This window comes from Armigeres subalbatus, chromosome 1 (assembly GCF_024139115.2).
Source record: "Armigeres subalbatus isolate Guangzhou_Male chromosome 1, GZ_Asu_2, whole genome shotgun sequence".
NCBI lineage: Eukaryota > Metazoa > Arthropoda > Insecta > Diptera > Culicidae > Armigeres > Armigeres subalbatus.
In genome coordinates this window covers 261,888,393-261,907,727 of record NC_085139.1, presented here as the reverse complement: position 1 = coordinate 261,907,727, position 19,335 = coordinate 261,888,393, and the positions used below count along the sequence as shown (strand labels likewise).

Below are 19,335 nucleotides of genomic sequence, written 5' to 3'. Positions count from 1 at the left end.
GCCGTCAAGACAAGATTGGGATGGACCGTCTGCGGAGGAGTAAATCAAGTGAACGCTGAGAACAACGAGCACTCAGTTTTTCATGTATGTGCTTGCGATTCAACGAAGGACGAGGATCTACAGAAGGCTATGAAGGAGTATTTTGCCGTAGACAGCTTGGGAATAGCACAGCCAAAAAAAACTCTGTTATCCACTGAAGATGAGCGATCACAATTTCTGCTTGAATCCCGAACCGTACTCAAGGAAGGCCGCTACGAGACTTGCCTCCTATGGCGCCATGACAATTACCGCTTACCAGATAGTTACGGAATGGCTTTTCGTCGATTGCAGTGTCTCAAAAGAAGAATGGAAAAAGATCCAGAACTAGCAGATTTACTCAACCAAAAAATCGCCGATTTGGTCTCGAAGGGATATGCCAGAAGAATGAGCAAGGAAGAACTGAATCAACCCTTCCCAAAGGTGTGGTATCTACCAATATTTCCTGTCACAAATGTTAACAAGCCCGGGAAAATACGCATGGTGTGGGATGCTGCAGCTACTTCTCACGGAGTTTCGTTAAACTCAGCTTTGCTTAAAGGTCCCGATCAGCTCTGCGTACTATTCGACATACTGGTGCAGTTCCGCGAATGCAGAGTAGCTCTAACCGGCGATGTGCGTGAGATGTTTCTGCAAATACTCATGTGCCCGGAGGATCAGCAATGCCAACGCTTTCTGTGGTATGATCAAGATGGAAATCTGTCCGTATACTTGCTCCAAGTAATGACGTTTGGTGCCTGCTGCTCTCCAAGCAGCGCTCAGTTTGTAAAGAATTTAAACGCTGAACGCTTCAGTAGAGATTATCCAACAGCCGCCGAAGTAATACAGAAACGCCACTACGTGGATGATATGCTCGTCAGCGTTGCAACAGAAGAAGAAGCTATTCAACTAGCTGAACAAGTTAAACTAGTGCACAAGCAAGGCGGATTCGAGATCCGCAATTGGATCAGCAATTCAAAGAAAGTCGTACAAGCATTACAAGAAGTTCCAACGAAGGAGAAAAATCTGGATCTTTCTCCAGAGATATCCACTGAGAAAGTACTGGGAATGTGGTGGTGCACCGATTCAGATACCTTCACCTATAAGGTAGGGTGGACCCGCTACGGTCGAGCACTGCTAGAAGGCCTGCAACATCCAACGAAAAGAGAAATGCTGCGAATCCTCATGTCCATGTTCGATCCGCTTGGGTTAATTTCTATGTTCCTCATGTACCTCAAAACTCTTCTTCAAGACGTCTGGCGCACTGGGATTGGCTGGGATGATACAATTGACGATGTTTTGTTGGAAAATGGCAGACTTGGTTGCAGGTTCATCCACAAGTTGAACAAATAAGCATTCCTCGGTGCTATCATAGTTGCCGCATAGCGAACATTCAAGACGTCCAGCTGCACACGTTTGTGGACGCTAGTGAGTGCGGAATGGCTGCTGCTTGCTACTTGCGTTTCAGTGAAGACAATATTGTGCAATGTAGTTTAGTTGTTGCGAAAACCAGAGTGGCACCACTAAAGTTCCTTTCAATTCCTAGATTGGAACTTCAAGCAGCGTTGATTGGATCTCGACTATCTCGGTCCATTTCTGCCGCAATCTCAATCCAGATTTCTCGTCGAGTGTACTGGACGGACTCGCAAGACGTATTACACTGGATCAAATCTGATCACAGACGATATTCGCAATTTGTGGCGTTCCGCGTTAGCGAGATTCTCGACACAACTGAGATGAACGAATGGAGATATGTTCCCACCAACTTCAATGTGGCTGATGAAGGCACGAAATGGAAAGGTCTGCCGGATTTGAAGCCTCAAGCACGGTGGTTCAATGGGCCAAAATTCCTCTATCTGACAGAGAATTCTTGGCCGCTCTGGTTGAAAGATCCAAACACTGCTGACTTGGAGCTTCGTCCAAGTGTAATGTCGCATTTCACCGCACCTGATCCTGTAGTACGAGTAAATGAATTCTCCTGTTGGAATCGGTTGATCAGAGTTGTAGCTTTCGTACAAAGATTTCCCAGTAACTGTAAGTTGAAGAGCTTAAAACATCCTATCATAAGCGGACCTCTTTCCAGCCGCGAGATAGGTTCCTCCGAATCATACTTACTGCGCCAGGCTCAACTCGAGGGCTATCCGGATGAGATAGCTCTTCTCCAAAGATCGTTGCAGAAACAAGAGTTGTCTAGGACACCTATACCTACAACAAGCTCATTGCACCAAAAACACCATGGCTGGACCAAAACGGTGTTCTCCGAATGCGTGGCCGTATCGCCAATTGTGACTACGTAACCGAAGATGCAAAGCACCCCATAATTCTTCCCCGTGACCACCCTACCACTAAGTTAATTATCGCGCACTTCCACCGAAAATACCACCACCAAAACAATGAGATCATTATCAATGAGATCCGCCAGAAGTACAGTGTTCCAAAACTTCGTATGGTTTACAACAAAATACGGAACGACTGTCAACGCTGCAAAAACATTCGGGCCACTCCTCACGTTCCAATGATGGTCGACATACCCACTGCCCGACTGGACGCCTTCACACGCCCCTTTACCCATACCGGTGTTGATTTTTTCGGGCCATACGAAATAGTTGTCGGCCGCCGATCTGAGAAACGGTGGGGAATGTTAGCAACTTGCCTCACTGTACGCGCGATACACATTGAAGTTGTCCACTCCCTCACCACCGGTTCGTGCGTAATGGCTCTGCGAAACTTTATTTCGCGGAGAGGAAAGCCGAGGGCCTTTTATAGCGACCGAGGTACAAATTTTATCGGAGCGAACAGAGAGATCAAGGAAGCGGAGCATTTGGTGAACCAGAATGAACTGATGAAGGAGTTTATCGACGCAGAAACCAGCTGGAATTTCATACCCCCAGCTTCACCTCACATGGGCGGCAGCTGGGAGCGACTAATCGCCTGCGTAAAAAAGAATTTGATGGAAGTCTTACCGGGGAGAAAGTTATCAGATGAAGTTTTACGAAACCTGTTGACTGAGGTGGAGAATACTGTCAACTCCCGCCCGCTAACGCATGTTCCATGCCTTAACCCCCAACCATTTCTTGCTTGGGTCCTCCAATGGTTCAAAACCATTGAACATCCTCGACGACAGTGGCACAGCACTTCGACAGTGTTGGCGGCTGTCTCAGGTTCAAGCTAACCAGTTCTGGAAACGGTGGATCCGAGATTATCTGCCGGAAATAACCCGCCGCACAAAGTGGTTTATTGATACGAAACCAATAGAGGAAGATGATGTAGTGGTGATCGCGGACTTCAAATTACCTAGAAACTGTTGGCCAAAAGGGGGGGTTCTCTGCACACATCCAGGACGTGATGGTCAACCCCGTTCAGCTACCGTAAGAACATCAACTGGAATCTACGAGCGTCCTGTAGCCAAGTTAGCCATCTTAGACGTACGGCGCGAAAAGGAGTAAGCTGGCCAGGAGGCCATCGTACCTGGGGGGAGTGTTGGCGAACTCACGCCAGCGCGCCTCTATCATTGCGGTATCTACAACAAACCGACGCAAGTACCCCTCACCAGAGTCATCGGTAGGTATCGGAACGAGTTAGAATGTAATGCGATGACAGCCTACTCGAGGACATCGGTGAGTTTGTTTAGTCAGTAAGGAGATAAGAAAGATCGAGAAAAAGGCAAACGATAGATTATGAACTATACATGCACGTTTAACCGCACAAGTGAATTTCTGCGATAGCAATCTTTTTATTATATACATCGTGAATTCGAGGGCTTAAATTATATAAAAGGTAAAAACTTATTACTTATATTATATTGAATCTGTCTTAAGTAAATTATATTAGCTAGGAGCACCAGTGAGTTAACAGTACACTATTCTTAACCTAATTCACGTACTGAACCTACGACGTAAACAGTACGGAATAGTAGTACGAATAGTTGAGCTGGACGAGTTACGCGAGATTCAATTCTAGACTATATTGCGACAGACTGGACAAATACGCTAAAACGGGACTAAACGTAAGTCTAAACATTTTCATGTATTGGCACAGAGCATAGATTAAATTAAATTATTGAAGTGTACATGCAACTATCAATCGGTTATTGACATACAAACCTATTTGTATGACCTTTCAGGAAAATAATAATCCCTCCAAACGTAAACTCTACGCGCCGGTCGTTTCATTTCGGGGTTATTATTTCGGAAACTACCCTATCTGTTGGCAACTTCCAACAGGCCGTATACATATTACGTAAGTACTTATGGAGGGAGGGGGTCTGTCGTTTTCTCACGTACCATATAAATAAAAAAATATTTGTATGAAAGAAATCTTACACGAGGAGAGGGGGGTCAAAAAACCCGGAAAAAGTGCCCACGTTATAAGTGTACGACCCCTTATAAGATAATTAATTTGATTACCTATGTCACCGGTTTGAGCATAAGTTTAGAGGGATTCAAATTTTGACTTTTTCGCTTCCCTTTGCTTAAACGATGATAACCCAAATATTTCCTAATCTGTAAGACATATGTTGTTGCGAAGCGATCCGATTTTTGTAAGCAGTTATAAAGAAAACAAAAAAGCTCATTATTGACATGTTATTCTTTTACGTGTTCAATTGAAGAGGCCGACGAGTTATCTGCACTTCCACGAGTAATCACTAGGGTGACGGGAAATGTCATTTCGATATCATGGGACTAATTTGCTAATAACTTTTTTCACACATCATTTACAATTATGGGTTTTATATAAACATGTAGCCCTCAAAGGACCATACAACTTTTTCTAATAGGTCATTTATCTATTGGCGGCGTGAGACATTGGCGGCGTGAGATCCGAATTTCTGTCAAATGACATTAATGTCATGACATTCCGTGACATTTTTTAAATTTCGCTCTCATGACTTAGAATTTGTATTTAGAACAATGACCTGTTCGACAAAGTTCTAGGATCTTTTAAGCATTAAATGTCATTCAAAAAATCCGAATTGGTAATAAGTTCTGAAAAAAAATATTAGCAAATTAGCAATTGCAATGTTTTTGGCATTTCCCGTTGACGGTAAGTAGGCTTGGAAGTAGTGAGGTTCGTTTTGGTAAACGTTTTGCCGCGTGTAATGTGTAGTTTTTCCGCACAAAGTAGAACAAAATACCGCGAGTCTCGAGACTGTTCTGCACCGATTGCGCACCAATTAATTAACTTTTCGACCGCACACGGCAGAACAAAATAACGCTAGTCTTGAGACTGTTCTGCACATCCAAACCATGTTCGATCGCGCACCAATTCTTTTATTACCTATGTCACTGGATTCGAACAGAATTGACGTAGCTCAAAATATGAAAATGGTTGGATACGACAATTTAAAATTTTCACTTTAAAACCCCAACTTTATTCCCCAGTAGGATTGAATCCAAAAGAGAGTGAAAAAGTCTCTCACTTATCATCTCTGTATACGCTATGTGGACAACAAAATCAGAACTTTTTTTTGTATTCGCGATGCTCATGTGTCGCATTTGTAGTATTCAACCTCTAGAATCAACTGGTTACCGATGTTAGTTGATTGATTGGAAAAAAAAATCCAAGAATATTTGGCCACAAAATTGGAGAAGGTTAGCCGCTTTAATGGCGTTGAAGTCATTTTTATGTATGCATGATTGCATGGGGTCTCCAGTAGCCTTGCGAGCAAAGGCGTAGTATTGCAAATCCGAAGATGGCGAGTTCGATTCTCGGTCCGGTCTAGGATATTTTCGGGTTGGAAACTTTCTCGACACCCTGGGCATAGTGTATCCATTGTACTTGCCACACAAGATAGGTACTCATGCAATGGCGGGCAAAGAAAAGCTTTTAATTAATAACTGAGGAAATACTAACAGAATGCTAAGTTGAAAAGCAGACCAAGTTTCAGTTGGAATGTAGAGCCATAGGAAAAGAAGAAGAAGAAGAAGAATGCATATTCATAGAAGTTAAAATACTAAGTTAATACGATAATCTAAGCCAGCGGCTCTCAACCTTTGGGGTAGCTCCTATTTTTTGGTCATGAAAATAAACGTAACTTATATAAAATATGGAAAATAGACCTTAAAACTAACGGAATATATGGCTTTCCATGAATTTGGCTCAGATTTTAGTTATTCCGTGAAACTTCCCACAACAAATTTAGTTTATACATTTCCTTAAAGGAAAGGGAAGTTCCGAACCAAAGGAGGCATCGGGCCTCTTGAAAGGAGGCTTTCGGGGCTCTTGAAAGGAGGCCTCCGGGCCTCTTGAAACGAGGCTTCCGGGCCTCTTGAAAAGAGGCTTTCGGGCCTCTTGGAAGGAGGCTTCCGGACCTCTTGACAGGTTGCTTCCGGGCCTCTTGAAAGGAGGCTTCCGAGCCTCTTGAAAGGAGGCTTCCGAGCCTCTTCAAAGAAGGCTTCCGGGCCTCTTGAAAGGAGTCTTCCGGACCTCTTGAAAGGAGGCTTCCGAGCCTCTTCAAAGAAGGCTTCCGAGCCTCTTCACAGAAGGCTTTCAAGCCTCTTGAAAGGAGGCTTCCGGGCCTCTTGAAAGGAGTCTTCCTGACCTCTTCTTGACAGGTTGCTTCCGGGCCTCTTGAAAGGAGGCTCGCTGGTCTCTTGAAAGGAGGCTTCCAGGCCTCTTGAAAGAAGGCATTCGGGCTTCTTGAAAAGAGGCTTCCGAGTCTCTTAAAAGTAGGCTTCCGAGCCTCTTGAAAGGAGGCTTCCGAGCCTCTTGAAAGGAGGCTTCCGAGCCTCTTGAAAGGAGGCTTCCGAGCCTCTTGAAAACAGGCTTCCGAGCCTCTTGAAAGGAGCATTCCGGGACTCTTGAAAGGAGGCTTCCGGGACTCTTGAAAGGAGGCTTTCGGGCCTCTTGAAAGGAGGCTTTCGGGCCTCTTGAAAGGAGGCTTCCGGGCCTTTTGAAAGGAGGCTTCCGGGCGTCTTGAAAGGAGGCTTCCGGGCCTCTTGAAAGGAGGCTTCCGGGCCTCTTGAAAGGAGGCTTCCGGGCCTCTTGAAAGGAGGCTTCCGGGCCTCTTGAAAGGAGGCTTCCGGGATTCTTGAAAGGAGGCTTCCGGGACTCTTGAAAGGAGGCTTTCGTGCCTTTTGAAAGGAGGCTTCCAGGCCTCTTGAAAGCAGGCTTTCGGGCCTCTTGAAAGGAGGCTTCCGGGCCTCTTGAAAGGAGGCTTCCGGGCCTCTTGAAAGGAGGCTTCCGGGCCTCTTGAAAGGAGGCTTCCGGCCTCTTAAAAGGAGGCTTCCGGGCCTCTTGAAAGGAGGCTTCCGGGCCTCTTAAAAGGAGGCTTTCGGGCCTCTTGAAAGGAGGCTTTCGGGCCTCTTGAAAGGAGGCTTACGGGCCTTTGAAAGGAGGCTTCCGAGCCTTTTGAAAGGGAGCCTGCGAGGCTCTTGAAAGGAGGCTTCCGGGATTTTTGAAAGGAGGCTTCCGGGCCTCTTGAAAGGCAGCCTCCGAGCTTCTTGAAAGGAGCCTTCCGAGCCTCTTGAAAGGAGGCTTTCATGCCTTTTGAAAGGAGGCTTCCAGGCCTCTTGAAAAGAGGCTTCCGGGCCTCTTGAAAGGACGCTCCCGGCCTCTTAAAAGGAGGCTTCCGGGCCTCTTAAAAAAGGCTTTCGAGCCTCTTGAAAGGAGTCTTCCGGGCCTCTTGAAAGGAGGCTTCCGGGCCTCTTGAAAGGAGGCTTCCGGGCTTCTTGAAAGGAGGCTCCCGGGCCTCTTGAAATGAGGATTCCGGGCCTCTTGAAAGGAGGCTTCTGGACCTCTTGACAGGTTGCTTCAGGCCCTCTTGAAAGGAGGCTTCCGAGCCTCTTGAAAGGAGGCTTCCGAGCCTCTTGAAAGGAGGCTTCCGAGCCTCTTGAAAGGAGGCTTCCGAGCCTCTTGAAAGGAGGCTTCCGGGCCTCTTGAAAGGAGTCTTCCGGGCCTCTTGAAAGGAGGCTTCCGGGCCTCTGGAAAGGACGCTTCCGGGCCTCTTAAAAGGAGGTTTCCTGGCCTATTGAAAAGAGGCTTCCAGGCCTCTTGAAAGGAGTCTTCCGGGCCTCTTGAAAGGAGGCTTCCGGGCCTCTTGAAAGGAGGCTTCCGGGCCTCTTGAAAGGAGGCTTCCGGGCCTCTGGAAAGGACGCTTCCGGGCCTCTTGAAAGGAGGCTTCCGGGCCTCTTGAAAGGAGGCTTCCGAGCCTCTTGAAAGGAGGCTTCCGAGCCTCTTGAAAGGAGGCTTCCGAGTCTCTTGAAAGAAGGCTTCCGCGCCTCTTGAATGAAGGCTTCCATGTTTCTTGAAAAGCGGCTTCCGAGCCTCTTGAAAGGAGGCTTCCGAGGTTTCCGAACCTCTTGAAAGGAGGCTTCCGAGCCTCTTGAAAGGAGGCTTCCGAGCCTCTGGAAAGGAGGCTTCCGAGCCTCTTGAAAGGAGGCTTCCGAGCCTCTTGAAAGGAGGCTTCCGAGCCTTTTGAAAGGAGGCTTCCGAGCCTCTTGAAAGGAGGCTTCCGAGCCACTTGAAAAGAGGCGTCCAAGCCTCTGAAAAGGAGAGTTCCGAGTCTTTTGAAAGGAGGTCTCTTAAAAGGAAGTTTCCGAGCTGCTTGCAAGGAGGCTTTTGAGAAGCGTAAAGGAGGCTTACAATCCTCGTTGTTGCACGAGCAACTGACTTTTTGAAAAAAAAAACCTTCGTGCCTTCAAATGGTGACTTCAGAAACTTCAGACTCTAGTTCAGAATCATATTCTTAACATATCATTCATTATTTTGTTTCGATCAAATAGAAGATGTTCAAAATTTGTGATTTGATTGTTAGAAGATGTGATTTGTTCATTCGACGTTTTATCCTGTTGGTCTTTTGTCCCGCAGCCCTTCATACACTGTGCTGGTTATGATCGGAAGGATTCAATAAACTTCAATTTACTGATCGCCATACATATTAGGGGCTGTCCACAAACCACGTAGACCGAAATTTCACATTTTCAAACCCCCCCCCCCCCCTGTAGACTTTCGTAGACTTTTCCGAAACCCCTCCCCCCCCCCCTGAAGTCTACGTAGACTTTTTCAAATTTTACAAAACATCATATGTGATTGGAAAAATCACAGAAATTCAGTTTTCAGCAATTCAGCTATTCAAATCCATTTCCATATCTCTTGTGAACATTACAGTAAAATTCAAATTTCAAACATAACGAAATCAAACTGAACAAAATCCAACAAAACAAATATCAATCCAAAACGAAATCAAATTTAATCATCTGTCCATAGCTCTTGAAACTAAATCTCGAAGCCAATTCATTTCATTTCTGTTGAATTTGATTCCTCCAGAGGTGTGCGCTCTCGCCACCGACACTTGCATCGGCGTGCCACTGCTTAAAATCTGTCACGCATCTGACCTATAATTCTTCATGCCGGTTCAAATTTGTAGAAAACCGAAGAATTTTCAGAATTTCGAAAAATTTCGAGTTGAAATTCCGAGAATGTCAAGTCTACATTCCAATAAGTTTTTTTGTGGAAATTCCGTAGAATTTCCCGATTGATAACCTTTAAAGTTTCCAGGTAATACTCCAAAGAACTCTCCGTCATAATTCTGATGTCTTTCTTGAAAATCCCATCCAATATCCCTTCAAATAATCATCCGTTGAAAAACCAAGATTTTTTTGTAAATTCCAAAAGTTTTCCCGTTAAAATACCGAGTAATTTGTGGGCTTCGTGGCCGTGCGGTTAGCGACGTCAATCGTCTAGACGCATGTGCTATGGAGTGTGGGTTCGATTCCCGCCCCGGTAAGGCGGAAACTTTTCGTGATCGAAAAATTCTCCACTGGTCTACTGGGTGTTATATGTCCGTTGTCTCATGCTAGGTGTTTGAGTGTTCAGTCTGTACGACCTCTGCTCTGGTCGGAGACGGTGTTCATGTCTTTCTCTTTAAATTTTCCGTGAAAAATTAAAATTATTTCCCGTGGAATTTGGTTACCTACCGTTTTGGCTCAAATTCCGAATATGGCTCGTATCCCGAACACTGGCATTTTAGCGCCCTGAAACTAAAGTTTTCATTAGTTTTCCATACTGAAGATCAATATTGCAGAAGAATTTAAGCTTCTATGGAGAAAATTACATAAATAACGCCAAAATGGCTATTTAAAAGCGAGTGTTCGGGATATGAGCAAAACGGTACGATATTTTAAAATTTCTCTTGCAAAATAGGAAATAGGAGTTTTCCGAATAATTTTCGGTGCAAATTATGGAAAATTTTCCGTTGAATTTTTGAATTCATTGAATTTATTGTAAAAATTTCGAATACATTTTCATGAAAATTACAAATGCTTTCTAACAAGAAATGCAATATTTTTTTTGGGGAAACTCAAATAGTTTTTGGTATGAAATTTAAATATTTTCTAATAATTTCTTTTAAAAATGTTGAAGATTTTCCATCAATATTTCCAAAGAATCTGCATTAGAACTGCCGAAGAAATTGTAGAGAAATTTTCTCAGAATTCCCCATGGACATTTTGAAAAATTTCGTTTATATGTATGCCCAAAGAATTCCTCATGAGAATTCCGAAATTTAGAAAAATTTCCCGGGGACTTTCCAGAAAACCTTAAGTGGAATTTCTGAAGTGTTTCTCTAGGAAATTTCGGATAATATCGCTTACAAGTTCCAAATAATGTCTTTTAGAATGACTTTTTGTTGGATATGCCAAAATGCTTCCTTTGTAAATTCTGAAGAATTTTCCGTTGAAGTGCGACATAATTTTCCGTGCAAATTCTAAAGAATTATTTGTAGTTTCTAAAGAAGTTCCTGCCGAAAATCAAAAGATATTTTAGTAGAATCTGTAATATAATCCAAGTAGAAATTTTGAAAAAAAAATTCGAAAGTTTTTATAGAATTTTCAACACAAAAGAATTTGCTGTTGAAATCATGATATTTTTAAACCGTAGTTCAAACCATTACTTCAGTGAAATCCATAAGATTTTTCTGGAGAAATTCGAGAGACTATTTCGGTAAAGTCTTGCAAAAAACGGAAAAATCTGAAAAAAATTAAACTAGTGAACTTTGCACAAAGCTGCTGTATGAAATGTTTTCAAAAAAAAAATAAATAAATAAAAAAGTCTACGTAGACTTTTGGTTTACCCCCCCGTCCCCCTTCGTAGACTAACGTAGACTTTTCCGAAACCCCTCCCTCCCCCTCAAGAGTCTACGTGGTTTATGGACAGCCCCTTATGAACAAAACAAAGTTTTTAAATAACAAAATACTCAATTGAAAAAACGGTAGCGATATTGAAAACTGTTCAGCAGCATATAATAATACAGTCAAACCTCCATGAGTCGATGTTCTATGACTCGATATCGACTCATGGAAGCAAATTATCCCATATTAAAAAATATTTTCTGGGTTACTGTGATGGTACCTTCAACAGTTTTCCAAAGACTCCCTATTCCACATATCGATATCTCCATGAGTCGTTGGTCCCTTCAATATCGACTCATGGAGGTATGACTGTATCAACATATGGAGACACATGGTACTTATGTGCAATAGCCAATGATTCGTCTTGAGACTGAACTTTTTGTGCAATTTTCACCTAATCCGGTCAATTTAAGGTGATTATACAATGTAGCCAGAAATCGGCCATTTTGTAAACCACGTGCTTTTCCAATATTATTTTCAAGAGCACGAGATGATAAAACCATAACGCGTATGGGGCTAAAATAATGGTAAATCGTTTGCTTAGTTATGCTCAACAATCGTAATTTGAGTTTCGGCACTGTACGAAAAGTATTACGCCAGATTTGGGCTTTTGGAAATGTATGTAGGCAAACGTGTGGTGAATTTGAAATTCACCACGGGCTTCATTCTATAATCACCTTAATAAAATGTACCAGTATATGCATTGCTTTTGTATGGCAACTTGTATTAAGGGAAACCTGAACCTAATTACTTGTTGGGAAGTACATGTTCTTGGTTAACATGTCGAATAGTGTGAGTATAGATCAATTGGATTACCAGATCAACCAACCTCTTGTATCAAACCGAAATCATCCCATCATGTTCATACAAGTCCCTAGAGCCCCTGCATGTTATATGCAGTTCCTCCGGGAATTCCTCCGGAAGTTCCTCCGTGAATTCCTCCGGAAGTTCCTCCGGAAGTTCCTCCGGGAATTCCTCTGGAAGTTCCTCCGGGAATTCCTCTGGAAGTTCCTCTGGAATTCCTCTGGAAGTTCCTCCGAATTCCTCTGGAAGTTCCTCCGGGAATTCCTCCGGAAGTTCCTCCCAATTCCTCCGAAGATCCTTTGGGAACTTCTCCGGAAGTTCCTCCGAACTCCTCCGAAGTTCCTCCGGGAACTCCTCCGGAAGTTCCTCCGGGAACTCCTCCGGAAGTTCCTCCGGGAACTCCTCCGGAAGTTCCTCCGGGAACTCCTCCGGAATTCCGCCGGAAGTTCCTCCGGGAATTTCTCCGGAAGTTTCTCTTTATCTAAAAAATCTTCCAGAAGCTCTTACTGTTTCCATTGTCCTATGTCGATTGTCGATGTCGATGTCCATTGTCGATGTCATGAGACTAATTTGCTAATAACTTTTTTCACAAGTCATTTACAATTATGTTTGACTTGTAAACATGTAGCCTTCAAAGGACCCGAAAACTTTTTCTATCAGGTAATTTCTCTAAACATGGTATTAGCGACGTGAGAGCCGAATTAGTGTCAAATGACATTAATGTCATGACATTCTGTGACATTTTTTTGATTTCGCTCTCTTGGCTCACACTTTGTATTTAGAACAATGATCTGTTCGAGAAAGTTCTAGGACCCTTTGAATACTTCATGTCAATCAAAAAAAAATTTTTTTTTTCCAAGTTCGTTTATTTGGTAGGCTCAGGCGTGTATATGTCAATCAAAAAAGCCGAACTGTAAATGACTTTTGGAAAAAGTTATTAGAAAAATAGAAATAGCAATGCCATGACATTTTTTTGACATTTCCCATCACTGGCTCCTACACCCAAAAAAATCTGCACGTTGTTTCCACCTGGAAAAGTACGTAGATTTTTTCCACCTGAAATTCACGTAACTTTTACCTGATTTTTTGATAGAATTACCATTCTACGTGAAAATCAGGTAAGTTCTACCTGAGTTTTGGATAGAATTCACCGGACACGTAGGTTTCACCTGAATTTTCTGAAGTATTTGCAGCTACGTGTGCACGTAAAATGTACCTGAAAATTCAGGTGGAAAGAACGTTTAGATTATTTGGAGTGTACAGTAGCGCTCGACGTGATGAAAAATATCCGGCAGATGTTGAATGAAGATGAATGTGAAATAGGCGTTTTCAAAGCTCAGTTCTTAGGATATGTCATTCAAGAAATAGTATTCGATCATCACCCTCAAACATCTGGATTCCTCAAATCTCTGGATTCCTTTCAAGTAATATGGGGATTTCTGTCGATAAATCTGGAGATTTTTTCAGCGGACGTGTTGCATTCAAGCTATAGAATGCGAAGAGTATGGGGCTTCGCAAAAGATACTGAGTTTTCTTTCGAACTGTCGCCTAAAGCATCTAACTCATATATTTTGGCTTTTTCAGTCTGATATATTCAAACGGGTTTATATTCACATTGTCCGACGTTTCGGCCCGTTTATTGGGTCTTTTTCAAGGGAAAAGCTGTCTGCCTTCCCTTGAAAAAGACCCAATAAACGGGCCGAATCGTCGGGCAATATGAATATAAACCCGTTTGAATATATCAGACTGAAAAAACCAAAATATATGAATAAACACCCCAGTCGGACTGTAATCAATATAACCGATTACTCATTTACAAGAAGGAACTACCGTGGAAGACAACGAAGCAAACCTCACGGCACAAAGTACTTCTGAACCGTGGTTTATCCTATGGCGAGTTTAATCGTGACAAACAAAACCTCATCTCATTTTTATTGATGTCATAAATAATAGATGGAAGATAGATTGATATGGGATATTGAAGCGGATCTTCATCACATTTCATTCACGTAATTTAGAGTTATAAGATAATGTCACGGAACCACTGCTCCACTTAATTTACGACACTCAAAGAAACTGAAACTTACCAAGATACCAACATTTGGCTGCAATTGTGAGACGAACCCCGAGACCGGAACCCCCGCGAAAGAAACGAATCCATTTCTATAATCCCAAGGACGACGCTCATAAATTTTCCCCAAATTAATCCGCTTACCTGCTCTGTCAGCAGCCCGTTGGGACAGTCTTTGAGGAATCCTTTGTGCCTGTCAATGCGATGTTGTCATTGTTGTTATCGTCGGAATCCAAGTGGGCCACGTCGTATACGGAGGCGATTGCAGCAGCGGCCGCCGTCGCCGGCAGCGGCATCAAACATAATGGAATAAGAAATGAGAGTTAAGAAGAGAACGGCATTAACCGTGTACAGTTTCGGTTTGGCTGTCGTCGTTTTTGACAAACGGATAAAGGGATGCAAACTGTCGTCTGTTGTGGGTTGTGGAGGTGGTATCGTGGGTGGTAGTCCCACGCTCGCGAAGACAGCTGTCCCATCCGGCAGCTTGCGACGCGAAAGAGGCATTCTCAGGAATGAAACGTGACTACTTACCATTGTCGAATTTCCTTTTCTGTGACTGTGGAGATAAGAAGAGAAAAATGGGAAAGGGGTTACTTTCAACTCAGTTGCATTGTCAGAGGCAGAGGTGGTGGAAATTATTTATTTCAACAGCCGTGTTGGCAAGAAACTGATAACATTCAGATTACCACTTCCATTCCCCTTAATTTAAGGTGCGGCATATCCTTTTACAAGATGGTTTTCATTGGTCGGCTACCTAAGCTAATTGCTACTTTTCAGATGACTAATATTTACTTTGTACCAATTACCTCAACAAAATGAAAGTGTGGTAAACCTTCCTCCATAGTGATGCAAATGCAACACTAAGGGTTTCCGTTGATGCCGTTATTTATTGCAGTCGTTAGTGTTGCATATCACCAGTTGCATCACCGCCTGAAATTATGCAAATGGAAATCCGAGGCTTATTCCACTTGCTTTTCTACTAAAGAAAGCTCTCTTCCGGAGCCGTTCGCTCGTAACAACACCCGTCCAAACAAAACAAACAGAACAGCACAAAAGCGCCAAACACTCCGATATACCGTGCTCGAGCCGTTTGTTCTGGACTGACTTTTATTTATGGTGTAAACAGTCTGTAAACAGCTTTGCAGTTTATTTTAGATTATTCACTTTGTCGCAGTACCCCTCACCGTGGACTTTCATCTCGGTCGGACTGCATTTATATTTTTCTTTCTTTTACCGATTCAAAATGGTGGAAGTGGAAATGACTGCTCGACGAACGTGCGACAACTACCAACGGAATCCGCGACAATAAATTACAATCATGCTTCTCGAGCGAATGAAACAAACACTGGAAAGCGACAAGTTCGACATAAACAATGTAATTTTTCAAAACTAGCATCAATTTGGATAAAAGCCTCTTTTGCTGATTCTAGTGGAGTGACATTCCCCTTTCCTACCGCTCGCCAGGGAGGTAGGCTTCGTACGTGCAAAACCAAACTCGATTTATCAGCGAATGTCAATTCGGCGTGCCATTCATGGGGTATTTTTTTCTCTCTCGTAATGGTGGCTTGAATGGAAGCGAAAACATGGCCGTCAAAAGAACGGTTTGATGAAATGGTAGAGACGTGCTTACTGCTTGTTGCAATCAGTAAAACGGTAAAGCTATCGTGACATGTGAGCGAAATGTCAGTTTACATGGAATAGGTATTGTATTGAATTCTACTGCAAAATAATAATAAAAAAATAGTTTGATGTTATTTTGCCTCTCTCGTATACTGCCCATGATCGCATTTTTGTAACATTTGCATTTTGGTTGGTTTAGTAAATCGTTCGTCAATGCTCCCCACAAACTCAATCATTTCCAGCTTACCACACTTTTTTTTGCGGGCGTCTCACCAACGCCACGGAAGAATTTTTTGGAGGAGACCCAAGCAACCAGAAGTTCAGATTTTACTTTAATTTACTCTTAACCGAACTAATTGGTTCACTATGGTTCACATCAAGTTCCAAACATCCTTAACGGAACTTTAAAGTTCACTTTTACGCTCCCACCATACAAAAAAATTACTTAAAATGAGAGCTGATTAAGCCAAAACAGCCCTTCTTATCCGAACTTCTGGTTGCTTGGGGATCGTCCCACCAGTCACCAGTTTTCTAGTGGGCGTCTTGCCAACGCAGTGGAATAAATTCCTGTATTCGAGCGTCGCACCACAAAGAACTGTGATTTATCTGATTCACCATTGCATCATTTTTCTTGCGGGGTCCTACTAACATAGAGATTTTCCTTTTCCTTTTGAAGGCGGGCGCTCCAGCACGCAAAATTGTGATCCATCTGATCCACAATTACACCATTCGTCTTACGGGTGTCTCAATAACGTAGGGAAAGAAAGTGGGCGTCCCACTACGCAGAAATAAGTGCCATCAGAACGACAATTTCACCACTCTTCTTGCGGGCGTCTCACCAACGCAGACTAAGAAACTCATCTATGCAGAATTGTTATCCATCTGATCTAAAACTACACCATTATTTATACGGATGTCTTACTTACGCGGAGAAAGAAACTTTTGAAGGCAGGTGTCACACCAATATGATTCACAATTACACCATTTTGCTTGCGGGCATCCCACCAAACGCTAAAGAAAGAAAATTTTGAAGACGAGCGAGCCACCGCGCAGAATTGTAATCTTTCAGTTCCAGAACTATACTACACTTCTTGCGGGTGTCCCACCAGCGCAAAAGAAGAAACTTTCGAAGGCAGAATTGTCATTCTTTTAATCCACAATTAAACTATTCTCCTTGTGGGCGTCCTACCAATGCAGCGGAAGGAACTTTTAAAGGTGGGCGTCACAGCAAGCAGGATTGTATTCCATCTGATCCATTATTTGTGTTATGAACTTATATTTCATACAAAATGACAAAAAGGTACAAAAAAAAAATCATTATTACACCTGAGTCGGTGAGATGCCTAGAAGAGACTAATGAAAGTGAGTGTCCACAATTACACCTTTCTTCTTGCGGGCGTCCCTCCAATGCAGAGGAATGAACTCTTGTATTAAGGCGTCCCACCACGCAGAATTCGCATCCATCTGATCTACAATTACTCTATTCTTCTTGCGGGTGTCCCACCAACGCTGTATGGTTGAGATCCATCCAATTCATAAATACACGTGTGTTGGTAAGACGCCCACAACGTTTAACTTTTAAAGGCAAGCGTCAAACCACGTAGAAGTGCGATTCGTTTGATCCATAATTACATCATTCTTCTTCTTCTTCTTATAATTATTATCTTAATTAACGAGATTTTCAGCCCTAGGCCGGTTCATCTTCATAATATCATTCTTCTTGCAGGCGTCTCAATAACACTGAAGAAGAAACTTTTGAAAGTGTGCGTCCCAGCACGCAAAAATAAGATCCGTCATATTCACAATTATAACACCCTGTATGCGGGCGTCTTTCCAACGCAGAAGAAAAACTCCTTGTATCGGGGCGTCCATTGCAACAGAAGAAACATTTGAAAACGGGCGTCTCATCATGTAGAACGCATAAAAACTTTTGAAGGTGGGCTTCTCTATACGCATAATTGTGATTCATTTGACCATCAGTCCCACCGGTGTCAGGCCATTTGGCCGAATGCCGTTAGGCCGAATAGTTTAGAAAAATAACCTCAGGTTACGAGTAGTGAAGAGTGATAAATGAGAAGTGAGTAATGAGAAGTAGGAAGTGAGAAGTGAAAAATGTGAAGAGAAAAGTGAACCGAGAACTGAGAACAGAGAATTTCTTCCTTCTTCCTTCTCCCTTCTTCCTACTCCATTCTTTCTTTTTACTCCTCCCCTCTACCTTCATCCTTCTTAATTTTTTCTTATTTCTTCCATCTTCCTTCTTCTTTCTTCCTTCTTCCCTCTTCCTTTTTCCTCTTTCTTTCTCTTTCTTTCCGTTTTCTTCTTTCTTTTTTGTTCCTTTCTTCTCTTCTTTTTTCCTTCTTCTTGCTTTTCTACTAAAGAAAACTTCTTCCTTCTTCCTTATTCCAACTTTCTCATTCCGTCATTCTTCTTTTTTCGCCCTTCTTTCTTTTTCCTTCTTTCTGATTCCTTCCTCCTTCGTTCTTCTTTCTTCTTCCTTCTACCTTCCTCCTTATTCCTTCCTCCTTATTCCTTCTTCCTACTTCCTTCTACCTTCCTCCTTCTTCCTTCTTACTTTTTCTTTCTTCCTTCATCCTTCTTCCTTCTTCATTATTCATTCTTGCTCCTTCCTTCTTCCTTCTGTCTCTTTCTTCTTCCTTCTTCGTTCTTCCTTCTTCCTTTTTACTTCTTATTTTTTCCTTCTCCCTTCTTCGGTTTTCTTTCTTCTTTTTTACTTCATCCTTTTTCTTTCTCCCTTCTTCTTTCTTCCTTCTTCTTTTTTCCTTCTTCCATCTTCCTGCTTCTTTTTTCCTTCTTCCTTCTTCCTCTTTCTTCCTCTTTCTTTCCTTTTTCTTCCTTCTTCCTTGTTTCTTTTTTCTTCTTTTTTTTCCTTCTTCTTTTTTCCTTCTTCCTTATTCTAACTTTCTTATTCCGTCATTCTTCTTCTTTCGTCCTTCTTTCTTTTTCCTTCTTTCTGATTCCTTCCTCCTTCTTCCATCTTCCTTCTTCTTTCACCTTTCTTCCTTCTTCCTTCTTCCATTTTCCTTCTTCATTCTTTCTTCCACCTTCCTCCTTCGTTCTTCTTTCTTCTTCCTTCCACCTTCTTCCTTCTTCCTATTTCCTTCCTCCTTCTTCCTACTTCTTTCCTCCTTCTTCCTACTTCTTTCTTCCTTCCTCCTTCTTCCTTCTTCCTTTTTCTTTCTTCCTTCTTCCTTTTTTCTTCTTCCTTCTTCCTTCTTCTTTATTCCCGGTATTGAACTTAACCTGTGGATAAAAAACACAAAAATAAATTAAAAAAAAAAGCTTTATTCTTCCTTTTTCTTTCTTTTTTCTTCCCTCTTCCTTCTTCTTTTTTCCCTCTTTCTTCTTCCTTTTTCTTTATTTTTTCTTTCTTCTTCTTTCTTGCTTCTCCCTTCTTCTTCCTATTTCCCTTCTTAGTTTTTTTTCTTCCTTATTCCTTCTTCCTTTTCCCTTCTTCCATCTTCCTTCTCCCTTTTTCCTTCCTCCTTCCTACTTCTTTTTTCTTCATTCTTCCTTATTCCTCCTTCCGTATCTTCTTCCTTCTTCCTTATTCCATCTTCCTTCTTCCTTCTTCCCTCTTCCTTCTTTCTTCTTCCTTCTTCCTTCTTCCTTCTTCTTTCTTCTTTCTTCATTCTTCCTTCTTCCTTCTTCCTTTTTCTTTCTTCCTTCGTCCTTCTT

The 19,335-nt window shown here is 42.5% G+C and overlaps 1 protein-coding gene across 3 annotated transcripts in view; it reads right to left on the bottom strand.

The window, feature by feature from the left end:
- Positions 1-19,335, bottom strand: part of LOC134207130 (frequenin-2) — a 616,630-nt gene that overhangs the window by 133,632 nt on the left and 463,663 nt on the right. For all 3 annotated transcript variants that reach the window (XM_062682848.1, XM_062682850.1, XM_062682849.1), the window contains exons 3-4: positions 14,551-14,575; positions 14,164-14,212 (exon numbers count right to left, since the gene is read on the bottom strand). In XM_062682848.1, coding sequence (XP_062538832.1) covers positions 14,164-14,212; positions 14,551-14,575 — 74 coding nt within the window. The remainder of the gene's footprint in view (positions 1-14,163; positions 14,213-14,550; positions 14,576-19,335) is intronic.